The sequence below is a fragment of the Maylandia zebra genome, linkage group LG18, assembly GCF_041146795.1.
Source record: "Maylandia zebra isolate NMK-2024a linkage group LG18, Mzebra_GT3a, whole genome shotgun sequence".
NCBI classification, from domain to species: domain Eukaryota; kingdom Metazoa; phylum Chordata; class Actinopteri; order Cichliformes; family Cichlidae; genus Maylandia; species Maylandia zebra.
Genome location: NC_135184.1, coordinates 32691856 through 32707252, shown reverse-complemented (window position 1 = coordinate 32707252; position 15397 = coordinate 32691856). Strand labels below are relative to the sequence as shown.

At 39.1% G+C, this 15397-nt stretch overlaps 2 protein-coding genes across 10 annotated transcripts in view; one reads left to right on the top strand and one right to left on the bottom strand.

Moving 5' to 3' along the window:
* Positions 1–15397, bottom strand: part of astn1 (astrotactin 1) — a 494478-nt gene that overhangs the window by 368733 nt on the left and 110348 nt on the right. The gene's annotated exons all lie outside the window — the stretch shown is intronic.
* LOC112436563 (uncharacterized) lies at positions 1961–7977 on the top strand. Of its 2 annotated transcripts, XR_003025148.2 has the most exons (4): positions 1961–5494; positions 7078–7194; positions 7311–7414; positions 7517–7977. XR_003025148.2 is itself a non-coding variant. In XM_076876920.1 (2 exons), the coding sequence occupies exons 1-2, from the start codon at positions 2021–2023 to the stop codon at positions 5436–5438; spliced, it is 3096 nt and encodes a 1031-aa protein (XP_076733035.1). In that variant the 5' UTR covers positions 1961–2020; the 3' UTR covers positions 5439–5483. The 2 variants fall into 2 exon arrangements, 1 of the variants encoding a protein (XP_076733035.1); XM_076876920.1 differs by lacking the exons at positions 7078–7194; positions 7311–7414; positions 7517–7977 and having other exon boundaries at positions 1961–5091; positions 5414–5483.

Here is a 15397-nt window from a genome sequence, read left to right as displayed (position 1 = left end):
TGTTAAAAAACGTTTTTCTGAGAATGCTACAGTTAGAAAGAAACAACAACAATATATTAAAAGACGCTACTGTGAGAACGATGAATTCAGAAAGAAACAACAACAATATATTAAAAGACGCTACTGTGAGAACGATGAATTCAGAAAGAAACAACAACAATATATTAAAAGACGCTACTGTGACAATGCTGAATTTAGACAAAAACAAAAAAACTATATAACTAAAAGGTATCAAGAAAACCCTGAATTCAGAGAGAGACAGAGATCTCGAGTGACTCAGCGTTATGCACGTGACAATGCATTCAGAGTAAGACACAGACAACTAATGAAACAACTAATGCGAGACAGGTATCAAAGTAATCTTGCATTCAGGATTATGCACAACATGAGATGTGCAATGAAAATAAAAAGGAAATACAGATGGGTGAACAGACAAACCCAAGAGAGTGACAACAGTGTGATCAACGAGGCCATATCTGTGTTCAAATCACAAATCAAAGCTGGACCATCATACCCATGTACTGTATGCTTCAAGGCTTCATTTCCAAACCAAGTGCGACCCTGCACAAGGTCAAAGTATTTCAAAAACCCACATGTAGTTGCAACATGTTTGACAGGAAAGTTTGTTCATGTTTGTGATGAAAACTGCAGAAATGAGCAGTGCAAAGTGCCTGATGAGAGAAAGAGAGAGTGGATATGTCACACCTGCCACGATCATCTTAAAAATGGATCCATGCCAGCGCTTGCTGTTGCCAATAAGTTGGATCTTGCTGATATTCCAGCTGAACTTTCTGATCTCAACATACTGGAGAGACATCTCATAGCCAAGTGCATACCATTTGCCAAGATCATTCCTCTTCCCAAAGGCAGACAAAGAGCAATTAGAGGAAATGTGGTCTGTGTCCCATCAGAGGTACAGGAAACTGTTGAAACACTACCTCGATTGAGAATTAATTCTCAGGTGATCAGAGTGAAACTGAAGAGACGCTTGTCTTACAAAGGTCATCAGCTGTTTCAGACTGTAAGCTGGTCTAAACTTGTGCAAGCACTGCATAAACTCAAGCAGATTCATCCACAGTATAAGGATGTGAGCATCAGAGATGATGCTGAGCTGTGTGATCCAACTCTTCCTGATGAAGATGATGAGGATGATGATGATGAAAACATGAATGAGGACGATTATGATGAGGCTGATTTAATGGAAATTGACAGCTGTGAGAAAAATGCACTGAGTGAAGCACAAAATATAAATGAACAGGACATTGACATGTTACCCTGTGATGGTGAACAATCGCATGAACAGATGAGAGATGATTCAGAGCAAGCAGATGGACTGACTAATGGTGGTTTTGCACTCGAGTCCTGTTTGCAGCCCCCTGATGTGGCTGAGGAGATATTATGTTTCAGTGAAGGAATCTACTCTGTTGCTCCTGCAGAGAGAAACAATCCAATAAGTTTTTTCAAAACACCTAAACTGGAGGCCATGGCCTTCCCTGTGCAGTTTCCTACAGGCCAAAACACACTTGATGAAAGAAGGCTGATCAAAGTATCCCCCAGTGGGTATTTCAAATCAAGACTTTTCTGCATTGATGATCGTTTTGCCAAAGACACAAACTATTTATTCTTTGCACAGTTTGTGACTGAAATACACTTGGCTACATCCAGCATGACAGTACAGTTAAGGAAGGCAAAGCCTCTGACCAGAGATGGTAGAAAAATAACCTCAGGCATGTTACAAGATAAACATGAGGTGGAGAAACTGGTGCGAAATAAAGATGCAGTGAGATTCATGCAGCCTCTGAGAGGAACCCCAGCCTATTGGGAGAAAACAACAAGAGATCTTTTTGCCATGATCAGACAGTTGGGAACTCCCACGTTCTTTTGCACATTTTCAGCTGCTGAAATGCGCTGGCCTGAAGTGATCGAGGCAATAACAAGGCAGCAAGGTGAACAAGTGAATTTTGAAGGACTCGACTGGTCAGCAAAGTGTGACATCCTGAGAAGCAATCCTGTCACAACAATGCGCATGTTTGACAAGAGAGTTGAAGCATTATTCAGAGATTTACTCTTATCTCCTGCAGAGCCACTTGGCAAAGTCATTGACTACTTTTACAGAGTTGAGTTTCAGCACAGAGGAAGCCCACACATACACTGCCTCCTGTGGGTAGAAGGTGCTCCTGTGTTTGAGGAGGATGATGAGCAAACTGTTCTTGATTTTATAAACAAATACATCACAGCTCAGCTGCCTGATCCACATAAACAACCTGAACTGTACAAAAAAGTAACAGAAGTGCAAAAACACAGTAAGAACCACACAAAGACGTGCTTTAGGAGTTTAAGCTCCGGGTGCCGTTTTGGTTTTCCCAAACCACCCTGCAATGAGACAATGATCACAAGACCCAGTGAGGATGATGCACTGGAAGTAGAAACGGCAAAGAACAAGCTCAGACCACTGAACCAGCTGCTGAATGAACCTGAAACTGCTTCCATGAGTTTAGAGCAGCTCTTGGAAAGATGCAAGTTGACACATGCAGAATATGAGAGATACCTGAATAAAATGAACATGAGGAGTACGATCATACTAAAGCGTGATCCAAAAGACTCTTGGATAAACGGCTATAATCCACATCTGCTTGAAGCCTGGAACAGTAATATCGACATAAGCTTTGTTTTAGATGCTTTTGGTGCTGCAAATTATTTAATGAAATATATATCAAAAAAAGAGGGCGGGCTATCTGAGTACCTGAAAACTGTCATTGAGAACTCCCATAAGGACAGTGTAAATGAGTGCGATGAAATGAGAGCCGTCATGCAGGCATATTCAAAGAAGCGAGAGATCAGTGCACAGGAGTGTGTTGCTCGTGCATGTGGTCTTCACATGAAGCAATGCTCACGTGCTGTAATATTCATTCCAACTGATGATAATCCTGTGAAAATGAGTCGTCCCCTGTCAGTTCTGGACAACACAACACCTGAGTCTTCCAATGTTTGGATGACATCTTTGAATGACAAATACAAAGCCAGACCTGAAACACCAGAGTATGAGGAGATGTGCATGGCAGACTTTGCTGCTACTTGCAGGATTGTCTATGGCCAACAGAAAAAAGGTAAAGATGTTTTGCCCCTTCTCAATGAGATGGGGTTTGTGCAAAGGCGCAAAAACAATAAGCCTGCTATCATCAGATTTCACCGCTGCTCACAAGAAAAACATCCAGAGCAATATTACGGAAGACTGCTTAAACTGTACCTTCCTCATCGTTCAGACCACGAACTGAAAACACCATCGTTGCCAACCTATCAGGCTTTCTATGGTGCTGGCTGTGTACAGCTACCAGGTACTGACCATCTTGAGTACGTGCAACACATTGTCAAAAGAAACAGAGAAAAATATGAGAAAAACAGTGAGGAGATCGAGAGCGCTGTTGAGGAATATGAGCAGAACAGAGGTGTGACTGACGAATGGTGTAATCTGGCACCTGAATCAGATCTCGTAAGGTTGCCACTTGTCGAACAAGAAAGAGAGCGAGACAATGAAAATGAACAGGAAGATGTGCCCGACTACAGCCGTCAGGCTGATGCTTCAACAGAAGTCAGAGCCATCAGGGAACCCCCTGCTATTGATCCCACATTGTTACGTCAGATGTTTCAAAATCTGAATAAGAAGCAAGCCTGCATATTTTATGCAGTTAGAGACTGGTGCATTAAAAGAGTCTGTGCTCTAAATCCAGAGCAGTTTTTCTTTTATATTAATGGTGGTGCTGGAACAGGAAAATCACATCTTATCAAATGCATCTACTCAGAAGCATCTAAGATACTGAGCAAAGTGCCCAGATATGCAGACGACGTTGACATATCAAAACCCACTGTCCTGTTAACTGCTTTCACTGGGACTGCAGCTTTTAACATTTCTGGAACAACACTGCATTCTCTTCTCAAGCTGCCTAGAAGCTTAAAACCTCCCATTCAGGGACTTGGCAATCAGCTGGATGAAGTCAGATCAGAACTTTTGAATGCTGAAATAATCGTCATTGACGAAGTGTCTATGGTGTCAAGACATCTGTTTGCATATGTAGATGCAAGACTCAAACAGATCAAAGGGACTCGGAGACCCTTTGGAGGCATGTCAGTCATTGCTGTCGGAGACTTCTATCAGCTACCCCCAGTGCGACAGTCTAAACCTCTCTGTGTGCACGACCCGTCTGAGATCGACCTGTGGCGGGAGCATTTTCAGATGATCACTCTGACTGAGATTATGCGTCAGAAAGATGATGTTGTCTTTGCTGAGATGCTGAACAGAATTCGTGTAAAAGGAAAGTTGGATGAGCTTTGCGAAGCAGATAGAAATTTGTTGTTACAGGCCATAACTGAACCAGCCCATTGTCCGACTGATGCATTGCACATTTTTGCAACTAATAAAGAAGTGGATGCACACAACTCTTCAACACTGGCTCTGCTCCACACTCATATCATTGACATCCATGCAGATGATTATAGAAAAGATCCTAGAACTGGCAGAATGGCACTTCAAGACAGACCATTGAAAGGAGGTAAAAACGAGTTACCAGACACACTGAAAGTTGCAGAAGGAGCTCGTGTCATGCTCACCAGAAACATTGACATACAAAATGGTTTGGTTAATGGAGCTTTTGGAATACTACTTAGAGTAGTTTACTCTGAAAATGACCAACACATCATCAAGCTTGGACTTAAAATGGATAATGAGACATCTGGAAAGAATAACCGCACACCAGCAGACGATATGGTGTACATTGAGAGAGCAGAGGAGAATCTGAAGCAGAAAGGAGTGGTACGAAGACAGTTCCCAGTGAAGCTGGCCTTTGCATGTACAATACATAAGGTACAGGGTATGACAACTACATCAGCTGTTGTCTCTCTTAAGAGCATTTTTGAGCCCGGCATGGCCTACGTAGCTGTCAGTAGAGTGACGTCTCTCAGTGGACTGTATCTTCTTGATATGGAGGAGAAAAAAATATTCACCAACCCAGAAATCACTGCAGCGCTTGAGAACATGAGACAAGCCAACCTTGATGACATGATGCCTCTTCTACACGTGAGGCAAACACTGAGCAGGTCAGAGGTTTTCACCATTGTTCATCATAATACAGAGGGACTGCCAGCTCACATTAATGACATCAAAAGTCACCATGAATTGTGTCTAGCAGATGTTTTGTGCCTAACAGAAACACACCTGCGGGGCTCTTTTGTCGCAGAGAGTCTCCACTTGGAAAATTACAATTTGTTCAAACGCAACAGACACCTGTCCTACACAAACTTTCCCCAGATGGCAAACAGAAGTGGTGGTGGAGTTGCTGTTTATGTGAAAAGTGACATTCAAGTGCATGAAAAACAGTACATCCATAATGTAACTGACCTTGAATTTCTGGCTTTAAAGGTTGAAGCACCAGTCAGTGCTCTGATTGCAGTTGTATACAGACCTCCAGACTACACTCTGAGGCCATTCCTGAAAAACCTGGTAAGCCTATTAGACTCATTGGAGATCATGGACTGTCATCCCATCATAGTTTGTGGTGATTTTAATGAGAATGTTTTATCCAGTGCAAACAAACTAATCCTGGAGCTGTTTGAGTCTAGGGGATACGCACAGGTCATCACTGCCCCTACCACAGAGAAGAACACACTGCTTGACCTAATTTTCATTTCTCAGTCAGATCGATGTCTCCATTCTGGAGTCATGAAGACATACCATAGTTACCATGACCCAGTATACTGTGTATTGTCCTGTGATGATTCATGATCTAGATCTTTGAATACAGTAAGTAATATCTATATTTTTGAATGACTTAAGAAAGTAGAGCGATATTTAAAAGTTGACGCTCTGCATTGCAGTATAATGGTTGAATTGTTTACATAAAATACAATTACATGAATTAAGTAATGATATCAGTAAAAGATGACAATTTTATTTATTACAGAAAATCTAAAATTCACTAACAGTAACCTATAAATGTCAGAAAAATCAAATATAGCAGTTTGAAACGAACAGTGTAGGCATATCCTCTCTGCAGCCAGGCTTCAACATCCTGCCAGGCTGCCCCAGTCTCACTGTGGCTGGGAGGGAGGGAGGGTGGACCAGAGGATTGCCTACACAACACATAAATGTTCAACAGCTTCTTCATTGTTTCTGAGAGAACAATAATGACTAAAGGTTGCTTTTTAAAAAAACAAACAAACAAACAAACAAACAAACAAACAAACAAACAAACAAACAAACCTAATTACAGCAATAATGACAGTTAAGCCACTTTATGTGTGCCTCTATTTTGAAATAATATTTACAAAAATATTATTATTTTGGTTTGTTATAAACTTTAAACTTTTTCAAAAGTACACAATTATATTTTTGGACAAATTTTTCTATGAAACATAAATTTTTATGAGCTTTTATCATGTTTCTGGCCAGTGCAATCATCAGGGTGGGTCTGGGTTGATAACTGCACATTTCTGGCCAGAAATGTTTCAGCAGTGTTACATATGTAGTGCATATGTTACACTTGCTTTCTGTTACCAGCTGATACCCTACATTTGTATAGACATTTGATGGTGTGAGGTTGGGGAGTTGAGTGGGAGGGGGGGGGGGGGGTACGGTGGGAGTCGAGGGGGGGGGGGTTTCCTTTCCTGTTAGGTTTCCTTTGTTTTTCTTTTTTTTTCTTTTTAAGAGAGACACAGTCCTCCTGTGTCTTCTCCAAGCTTCACATGTAAAATCCAACAATGTGAAGCACATAGCAGCCAGAAACTGTAATGCCACAGATCAGAGAAACTTCATCATCACCATCTTCATCGCCATACGATCAGAGCGTGAGACTTCACATCTGGAGCACAGGAGAGATTCTGTGATAAGTCTTCCTTCTAGCTTGTCCCACAAGCAGTCGGTGAGATTTACTAACAACAAAAAGGGTTAATGACATTATTTCCATGAAAACATGTATTCATTCCTTGTGAAGTGTTTAAATTGTGTTTTCACTTGACCTTAGGAGTGTTAGAGTGTATTGTAATGTCTGTACTCAGGTGTTTCCCTCTGTGATCCATCCTCTTCAGAGCCGAGACACTCAGGACTGAACAGACTGCACAGTTTCTGTGACTGAGCCTCCAAAACACCTTCTTTGAAACCACTCATGATAGAAGGGCTTCATATTTGCAGCAGCACTACTACAGGTATTCAGTTTATTACAGGATGTGTTTGTTTCTTAGGACCAGCTCTGAGTGCACACTACCTAACATATACACCTTTCTGTTCATTACAAACCAACTACTCTGGATCATACGGCCAGTTGGCAGGAATGTTGCTGCAGGAAAACATCCCTGGAGATCACCATCATTGTCAGACTGACTGTGCCTCCTCTGTGCAGTGTCAAGATCCTCCCTAAATGAGTGTGTAAGTTAACATTTTCATTATTTTATTCCCTTTGACAAGACAAGTATCACTGATATTTACATTTACAACTACATATTCCTGTTTTCTGCTCTTCTTTTAAAGTCCTCAGCTATCCTGCTTCTGTGCTGCTTGCCACACATCAAACACTGGCCGGATGACAGGGAGGATCCACTCTGAAGTCACTGGACATGATGAGGATCATATGGGACTTCATAGTTTCACAGAAACATTGTGCTCTGTGATTACAGGTTTTAAATGGACATAATGACTGCCTCTCTCTGATCAACAGGCTAAAGGATTGTTGTCATTGTTAGTGCTCTGTACAATGTATGCTTATTTAGTATTTCATCACAGAGCAAACCTTTTTTTCTTTAACATATTTTTATTTTTTTATTTGTGGGGATAGGTTAATTGATTAATCCAAATTGTCACTAGGTGTGAATGTGCGAGTGAATGTGAGTGTGAATGGTTGTCTGTCCCTGTGTGTTGGCCCTGTGACAGACTGGCGACCTGTCCAGGGTGTACCCCGCCTTTCGCCCTATGACAGCTGGGATAGGCTCCAGCGCCCCCTGGAAAGGATAAGCGGAAGCGAATGGATGGATGGATGGATATTTTTATTTTGTTCTAATGTTGAATTAACTGTGGGGATTTTTTTTAAGTGGGCACTCGGGATGTCATATGACCAGAAATGTGGTAACTGGAATTCAACAGTATGGAAGAAAAAATCTGCTAAGAACAAAACACACACAAAACCCCCCAAGAAAATTCAAATTCATTCCATGTAATCCAATCTAAAACATTTTAAACTGCTAAACAGCAACACAAACAGCGTTAAAAAACAGTGTTAACAGAATGATTATGATGATTTTGTACCAAAGTTTCAGGTCACATGGCACACCTAGTGTGTAGTGTGGGGTATCAGCTGGTAAGTATAGTTTTTTTTTTTCATATTTGTGTCCTTAGAGTTCAGATAGATAAAGCCTTGTGTATAATAATTAGTCATAACCACAACTCAAAGTCAGGGACTAACTAATTTTGGGACTTTGTGTCTGAGCCCAGGTTAAAACAATGTGTAAAAAAGCATTTAGTGGCATGGCTGAACAATGCTGTATTGATACTTATTTATCCATGTTCACAAAAAGGACTAATGTGTTTATTTGATTATTTGCATGTGTTAAACTGTGTCACCACCTTACGCTTTCATTTGACTTTACTCAAAAATCTCTATACAGTTCTCTTTTACCACTGTGTGGACTCTGTTTACATTAAAACATAAAAAAGAATGAGTAATAAAAAGATGTGTAGACAGATCAGAAGATTAAGTAGACCGATAGAAACAGCTGTTCAGCCATGTTCTAAGAAACCAACACAATTTAAAGGTTCAGGATTGTGGTTTTAAAAGTTGAATTTTCATGTATTTCATATCTTGCTTATTATTTTTTATTTAGTTATTTAATTTAGTTATTTTTATTTATTCTACTAGTCCTTTTCAGAAAGAAGCTGTAAAATATGACTTAAGATTTTTATGTTATTTTCTATGACATACAAAACAAATTGATGTATGTAATACTATTAAACATGATATACACATGTGTATATGTCTGAAAAACATTATGCTGTATATTAAAGTTTGTATTTTCTCCAGAATTTTTGTTCATCTTTTAAGTTCATTTCAATTAGAAGAATTTGAACTTTTAATATTCATTCAGAGGTTTTCTGACTCTAAATTTTCTTTTGTCATTACTCATCTTTTTATTATTTACATTTTAAACATGTTTAGCTTTTTTCCAACTTCTTCTGTGTGAACATCAGCTTTCAAAAGTTCTGCACTTTTGTTTTCAGGTGAAAATTTCTGTATTTTCCAGCTCATTCGGAATTTTTAACTTAACATTCAGCAATTAATTCATTTCAGTGCATACATTCAGATTCAAGCATTCACACTGCAGTTTCTTCAGAAAATGCACTTTCTAGTTATTATTATTATTATTATTTTATTTTTATTTTTTTTACTATTTAATTTGTAAAAATGTGTATATACACACACACACACACACACACACACACACACACACACACACACACACACACACACACGTAGGAAAATATTTAGTATACACATCCAGAAATGCATACACTATTATATATTGTACATATATTTATTAGTTTCAGGTTGGCCATTCTTGTATTTTGCTCGTTTGTGTTGTTGTGTTTGCACATCTCTGTTGCTTGTGGGGCTCGCACACAAGAATTTCACTCGCATGTGCTGTGCCAGTGTGCCTGCACATGTGATGTGACAATAAAAGTGATTTGATTTGATTTGGAAGACTCTTTGTCTTTATGTCTCACACAGCTTCATGTTTCTGTCGCAAAAGCATCTTTAACTACTACCAGTTATTTTGACTCTTCATATTCAAGAGTCTCATAAGTAAAGTAAGTAAAAACTCAACTGAAATCTTTTAACATGAGAGTCCTAACAGAGAAAAGAATAAGGGATTACATTTCAGCTTACTGGCTAGTCTTCATTAGCTCCATGAAATCAGTTTACAATCCACATTTACAACTGAATGACCTGACAACCATACATTAAAATCCCCGTATTCCCCATAATATCATACTGTATTCTAACAGAACACTCAGCTCTCAGCAGATCTGTTGACTTATTTGTCGTTTAAAGCGCTTCGAGTGCTGCAGGAGAGTAGAAAAGCGCTATATTAGAATCAGTCCATTTACTTATTTGTGGTACCTAAACTTACCAAAATAGAACAGGAGGCAGAGCTTGTGCTGAACTTGTGCCACATAATAAAATGGGAATGACATGTAAATTCAGTTATATAAAACAAATGAAATGTATATTTATATAACATTTACGTGAAAATAAATAGAATTCAGAAATGAACAAACTCTGGATAAAACCCTTTGAATTGTAACCAAAATCCAGTGTCTGAAAACTAAAAACAAAACTCACAAAATCAAGAAAACTTGACAAGTGGAGAAATGTGAGACTTTCACTTGACAGAAACTGAGACTTGTGTACTTTGTGTCTTTGTATTACAGTTTTTATGATTGCTGGCTGGAGCCATTATTTCCATTTAAAATTCTTATTAGGAATTTGCACATCAAGTCCTCTTTACTGCCACCATTTAAAGTATGGTTCACAGTGCACATCCTCACCCTGTTTATGGATTACTTTGGAAACCAATGCCTCTGAAATAGACTATTACGCTAATTGCTAGCATGACCCAGTACAGTGCACAAATCTATTATCTAAATATATTACGCTTGCTCTACTGCTATACAAGCTATCAAATAATTTATACCATAAAGAACTTAACCGAGCAGCAAACACAATGGTAATGCATAGCAGAAATAAAAAGTGAGGATGAACTGAAAGCACCCAGTCCATTAACAAACATTCCATAATTAATCAAAGTCCACAGTGTTTGGTGCAGCGGAGGACTGATTGTTGCAGGGAGAAATCACAATATGCAAATAATAAAGAGGATTAGGCGTGATCAAAAGAATAAGCCCAGGACTCATTGATGAAAACAGTAAAGTAAAACACTCAGTAGGACAGGAACAAGGACTGGGAAAGCATGGGGAGGCTACACAGCAGTGCACTGGCAAAACACGAAAGTGCTAGAAACACCCAGCGCTATCAGCACTAAATCTACTTAAAGCCATGTGTGGAGAGCTTTATATAAACACAGGCTAACCACATTCCACACTAGAGCATTACGCTGATAAGTGGCTGAGACGTAGCTGCAAGCCAGATTTTCCTGCTGATCACAGGCTTTTGCACAGCTTGCCAAACTTCAGGGGCATGTATCACCTTACACAATTTTAGCACCTGCACATCATGGGACCTCACTGATTCAAGGCTTCAAATTCTGTATACGTATATATAAGTTCTATCTTTGCACACATTTCATGTTTCAACATAAAGAGAAAAAAGCAGAGAACCAAAGGGTAAAAGGGAAGAGTAATTTTTACACATAAGCTAGTAATTAGGAGAGTTAGCAGCCTGCAAAGAGCAGTTGCAGACTGTCCCGCGGCACTGGAGCAGCTTTGCCAAGCCAGAGAAAATTTACTTAGGTGATGTCTTCAGGGTTATACAGGTTGATTTTTACATAATTAGCATTATTGCTACGAGTTTTTACTTATTTAGGCTGTTAATCAGCCACAGAAGGTTGAACACATAAATTACTGCATTGTGCAAAAAGAGCAAGCAGTGTTGCTTCTGAGGATATCAAACACAACTGGATTTGTTGAATAGGTCTTCAGCAAGTGCCAAGCTATAATAAACAGTATGCTTTAAGTATGTGAATGGATTCCATGCCATATATCAGACATCAACTACACAAATACAACAAGACAATCACATTGCTGTTCTGTTGTCGGGTCTTTGGCACCTTGAGGTGACGGATTTGGCAACAGATAAACAAAACAGGACTGAATTGAATTATTTTTTGCTAAATGGAAAAAACAGATTGTAACATTAAGTGTGGGTCTATCCATTTAACGATACACTTATATGTTCTGTTTCAGAACATATGAGTGTATATTCTGGCACATCAATCTCTGAATGTGGGGCAAACACAAATAAATGATTCGTCTCTGTTTCCTGCACAAATCCAGTTTTTTATTTTCATTTAATTTGGAGGCTGTTTACTTTTCAGTTAGATTTGTAACGCTCTGTTTTATTTGTTGCTTGAAAAAGTTTTTATTTATTTATTTATTTTATTTTTTGGAGGGTATGCCCCAGGGCAGCTGTGGCTACAACTGTAGCTGCCTCCACCAGTGTGTGAATGTGAGCGTGAATGAATAATGGAATTGTAAAGCGCTTTGGGTGCCTTGAAAAGCGCTATATCAATCCAATCCATTAGTAGTAGTAGTAGTAGTAAGTAATATAAAATACAAATAAAAATGTCATATTCTTATGTGCAAGGATAATGGATAGGGTTAATCACTGATAATGATTTTAAAGGGTTAATTAGTCCCAGTAAAGAGTAAAGTTCTTCTTCTATCACTGGAAGGATTTCATATGTATGCCTGAAAGGCTCTCTCTATAAACACTTACCTGCCTTAAACTATTCATTGAATGAGCTGACGCCATTGATATTTTGTGCACACTCTGTACACGCATAAGATTACAATACAGCACTTCACCTTGTGCTCTGTGAGTGTGCACCTTCTTCGTCGGACAGCCCATTACACTGATTGCTGGCAAAGGACGCTCTTGCAAGCTTGATAATAGCCACAACCCCTATACAGATTTTAACCTGTTTATAAACCAAAAACACTTCATGCTTTCACCATGACTCAGCTGTGTGCGTGTGCGTGTGCGCTTGCCTGCATTTGTGCGTTTGTAATTGTTTGGCCTGACAGTAACTGATGCCCTCATGTCACAGTGAAGAGGGACTTCCCTCGGCTCATAAATAAGATTTAAGAGTCCCGACTGGTTTTAACCTAAATGCAAATCATGTGCCAGAGTGTGACAGGGCACTTTTTAAAAAGGGGGCTCTCTGTCCCTGGGGACTAGTTTGCCATGAGAGCTGGATTAATGACACCACCACAGTATTCCCTCTAACCATACACAGTGCCACCCAGCAGAGACGAGGCAGGAGAACAAAAGAAAAAGGAAGAATGGAAGAAAGAAAAAAGAAAAAAGAGGAAACGGAGTAGGGAGGCAGGCTGAGACAGAAAATTGGAGAGGAGATGAAGGGAGTGGAGGAGAGGAAGAAAAGTAGCCACCTACCAGCATCAAAATGAATCAAAGTAATCTGATTAGGCTGCATTATTAGTTTACCTCCTCTGAATGCAGATTTGCAGTACCATTTAGTTTAAAGGAGTTTTAGTGCCTTTAGAATTTAATTTAAGTAGCCCTTATCTTAAGCATTTTGAAAGCAGTAACTTTCATGCCAGCATAAACTAATGGATAGCAGCACCACAGAGAATTACAACACGAAGCATTTTAACATTCCCTTGGTTACTGACAGAGCACAGACCACCCAATGTTATTACCGACAATTCAGAGTGTGCTTTGGGGCTGTCACAGATCTCCCTTACATGTGTATCGTTAGCACGTTGAGTGTATTGCATTAAATTCAGTAAAATCTCACTCCACCTCAGGTCGCAATGATTTCTGCTTATTCAAGCACAACTGATGGAATTAGAAAATTCTTAAGGGTTTTTGCATTATATCACCTGTTAGTTATAAAGTCCAGATCAAAAGTTTGAGACCACTTGAAAAATGGCACAAAATCTTTTTTTCTTCTTTTACAAGGTTTCAAGTAGAGTTTCAACATGAAACGAGAAGAAATGGGAGTCAGACATTTTTCAAGTGGTCTTCAACTTTTGATCTGGACTGTATAACATACAGGTGATATAATACAAACCATCTCATTGTTATAAAACATATTTTGATCTGGGGCACTGCACTTTGTTTTCCCAATAAAGTAAACACAGATGTAAAAGAGCTACTAAAAGATGTGACTCAGGCATTAATTGGAATAAACTGTTCATATGAATCTTTTATCCCTGATGCATGTCTGTTTGAATGCATTTTAAGATTCCCTTGGTTACTGACAGAGCACAGACCACCCCAATGTTATTACCGACAATTCAGAGTGTGCTTTGGGGCTGTCACAGATCTCCCTTACATGTGTATCGTTAGCACGTCGAGTGTATTGCATCAAATTCAGTAAAATCTCACTCCACCTCAGGTCGCAATGATTTCTGCTTATTCAAGCACAACTGATGGAATTAGAAAATTCTTAAGGGTTTTTAAGAATTAAAAAATGAATTTGATATCAAGATTAATGAGACGTGACAGAAGCAAACAAATTTCAGTAAAGCAGTCTGTCTGGTGCAGTTCAAGGAACATGCGGGGAACCTTTTTTCAGCAATATAACACTGTCAGTTTTTAGCACCCAGCAGGGAGGTTTTGTTCTGTTCCAGGCAATAACATCGCAGTGAAGTGTCAGAGGTGGAATAAAATCATTCATCTTATTGGAGGATGCTTCTGGATAAGATGAGGGGCTGAGTGTTAAACTGGAGCTGCAATAGAGTCGCAGGGGCCCTCCGGGACTTTTGAGGCTAGAGCTGCTGCTAACTGCATTACCAGTCTGTCGTTGTAGCTACTGCTGTGACAATAATATATTATCTGGTCAGTTTATCACTGTTGCAAAACAATTTGATCTACTTTGTAGCATTCAACTATGCACATAGTTGATTTGTCCAGATTATAGAGTTTCTGTCTCTAAGCCTTCTGTCTAATATAATAAGAGGAAGGTTCTGAAATCATCTGCAGGCAGTGTTGCATACTGCAATCTTTCAAAACAACTCCTGTTATATTTATTATTTGTAGGTGGCAATGTGGACATTTTTAAAGTGGGATCAAATATTTGTTTTCATACTAACCAAACAATGAATTTAATTAATAAAAAAACAGGAAGAGTAGAAAAGGCTTGCTCTTTGCCAGTTAAAAATGAGGATCTTATAATAACTGGTATGGAGTTAATTCATAAAACATGGTACATGCTGCTGTTTTAGGTACTGGACATACTGCACATTGACAGCATGAGGCATCATGGTGCACTCAAAGTCACATTCTGATTTAAAGATTCAGGCTTCGGGCAGCCCAGAGAAGCTTCAGTTCGTCATATCCTGAAAACTACAACCATTGTTTATTAATAGCAACACCGTGATATTTGATTCGACTTATATCTCATATTCTAAACTAGGTACAGGTAACTAAACCTTCCTGTGTGCGTAAATAATTTATACCTATCGGACATCTACAGTATGGGTAATTAATTGCTCTGTTCTAACTGTGCACCTTGGTTTGACTATAATCACCCACAACCAAATCTGACAACCACAGACATTCACTGTTGTCTCCAAAATGCACTCTTCTGATTATTTTCAAATAATAAGTTAATGTGCTTTGAACATTTTATGACCCAGTTCTCAAAGACCACATTT

Excerpts from the sequence above, each read along its gene's own strand:
- LOC112436563 (XM_076876920.1), top strand. The coding sequence starts at position 2,021 with ATGCGCATGTTTGACAAGAGAGTTGAAGCATTATTCAGAGATTTACTC. Across the intron at positions 5,092-5,413 it reads GTGAGGCAAACACTGAGCAG|GTTGAAGCACCAGTCAGTGC; the intron begins GTCAGAGGTTTT and ends CTGGCTTTAAAG.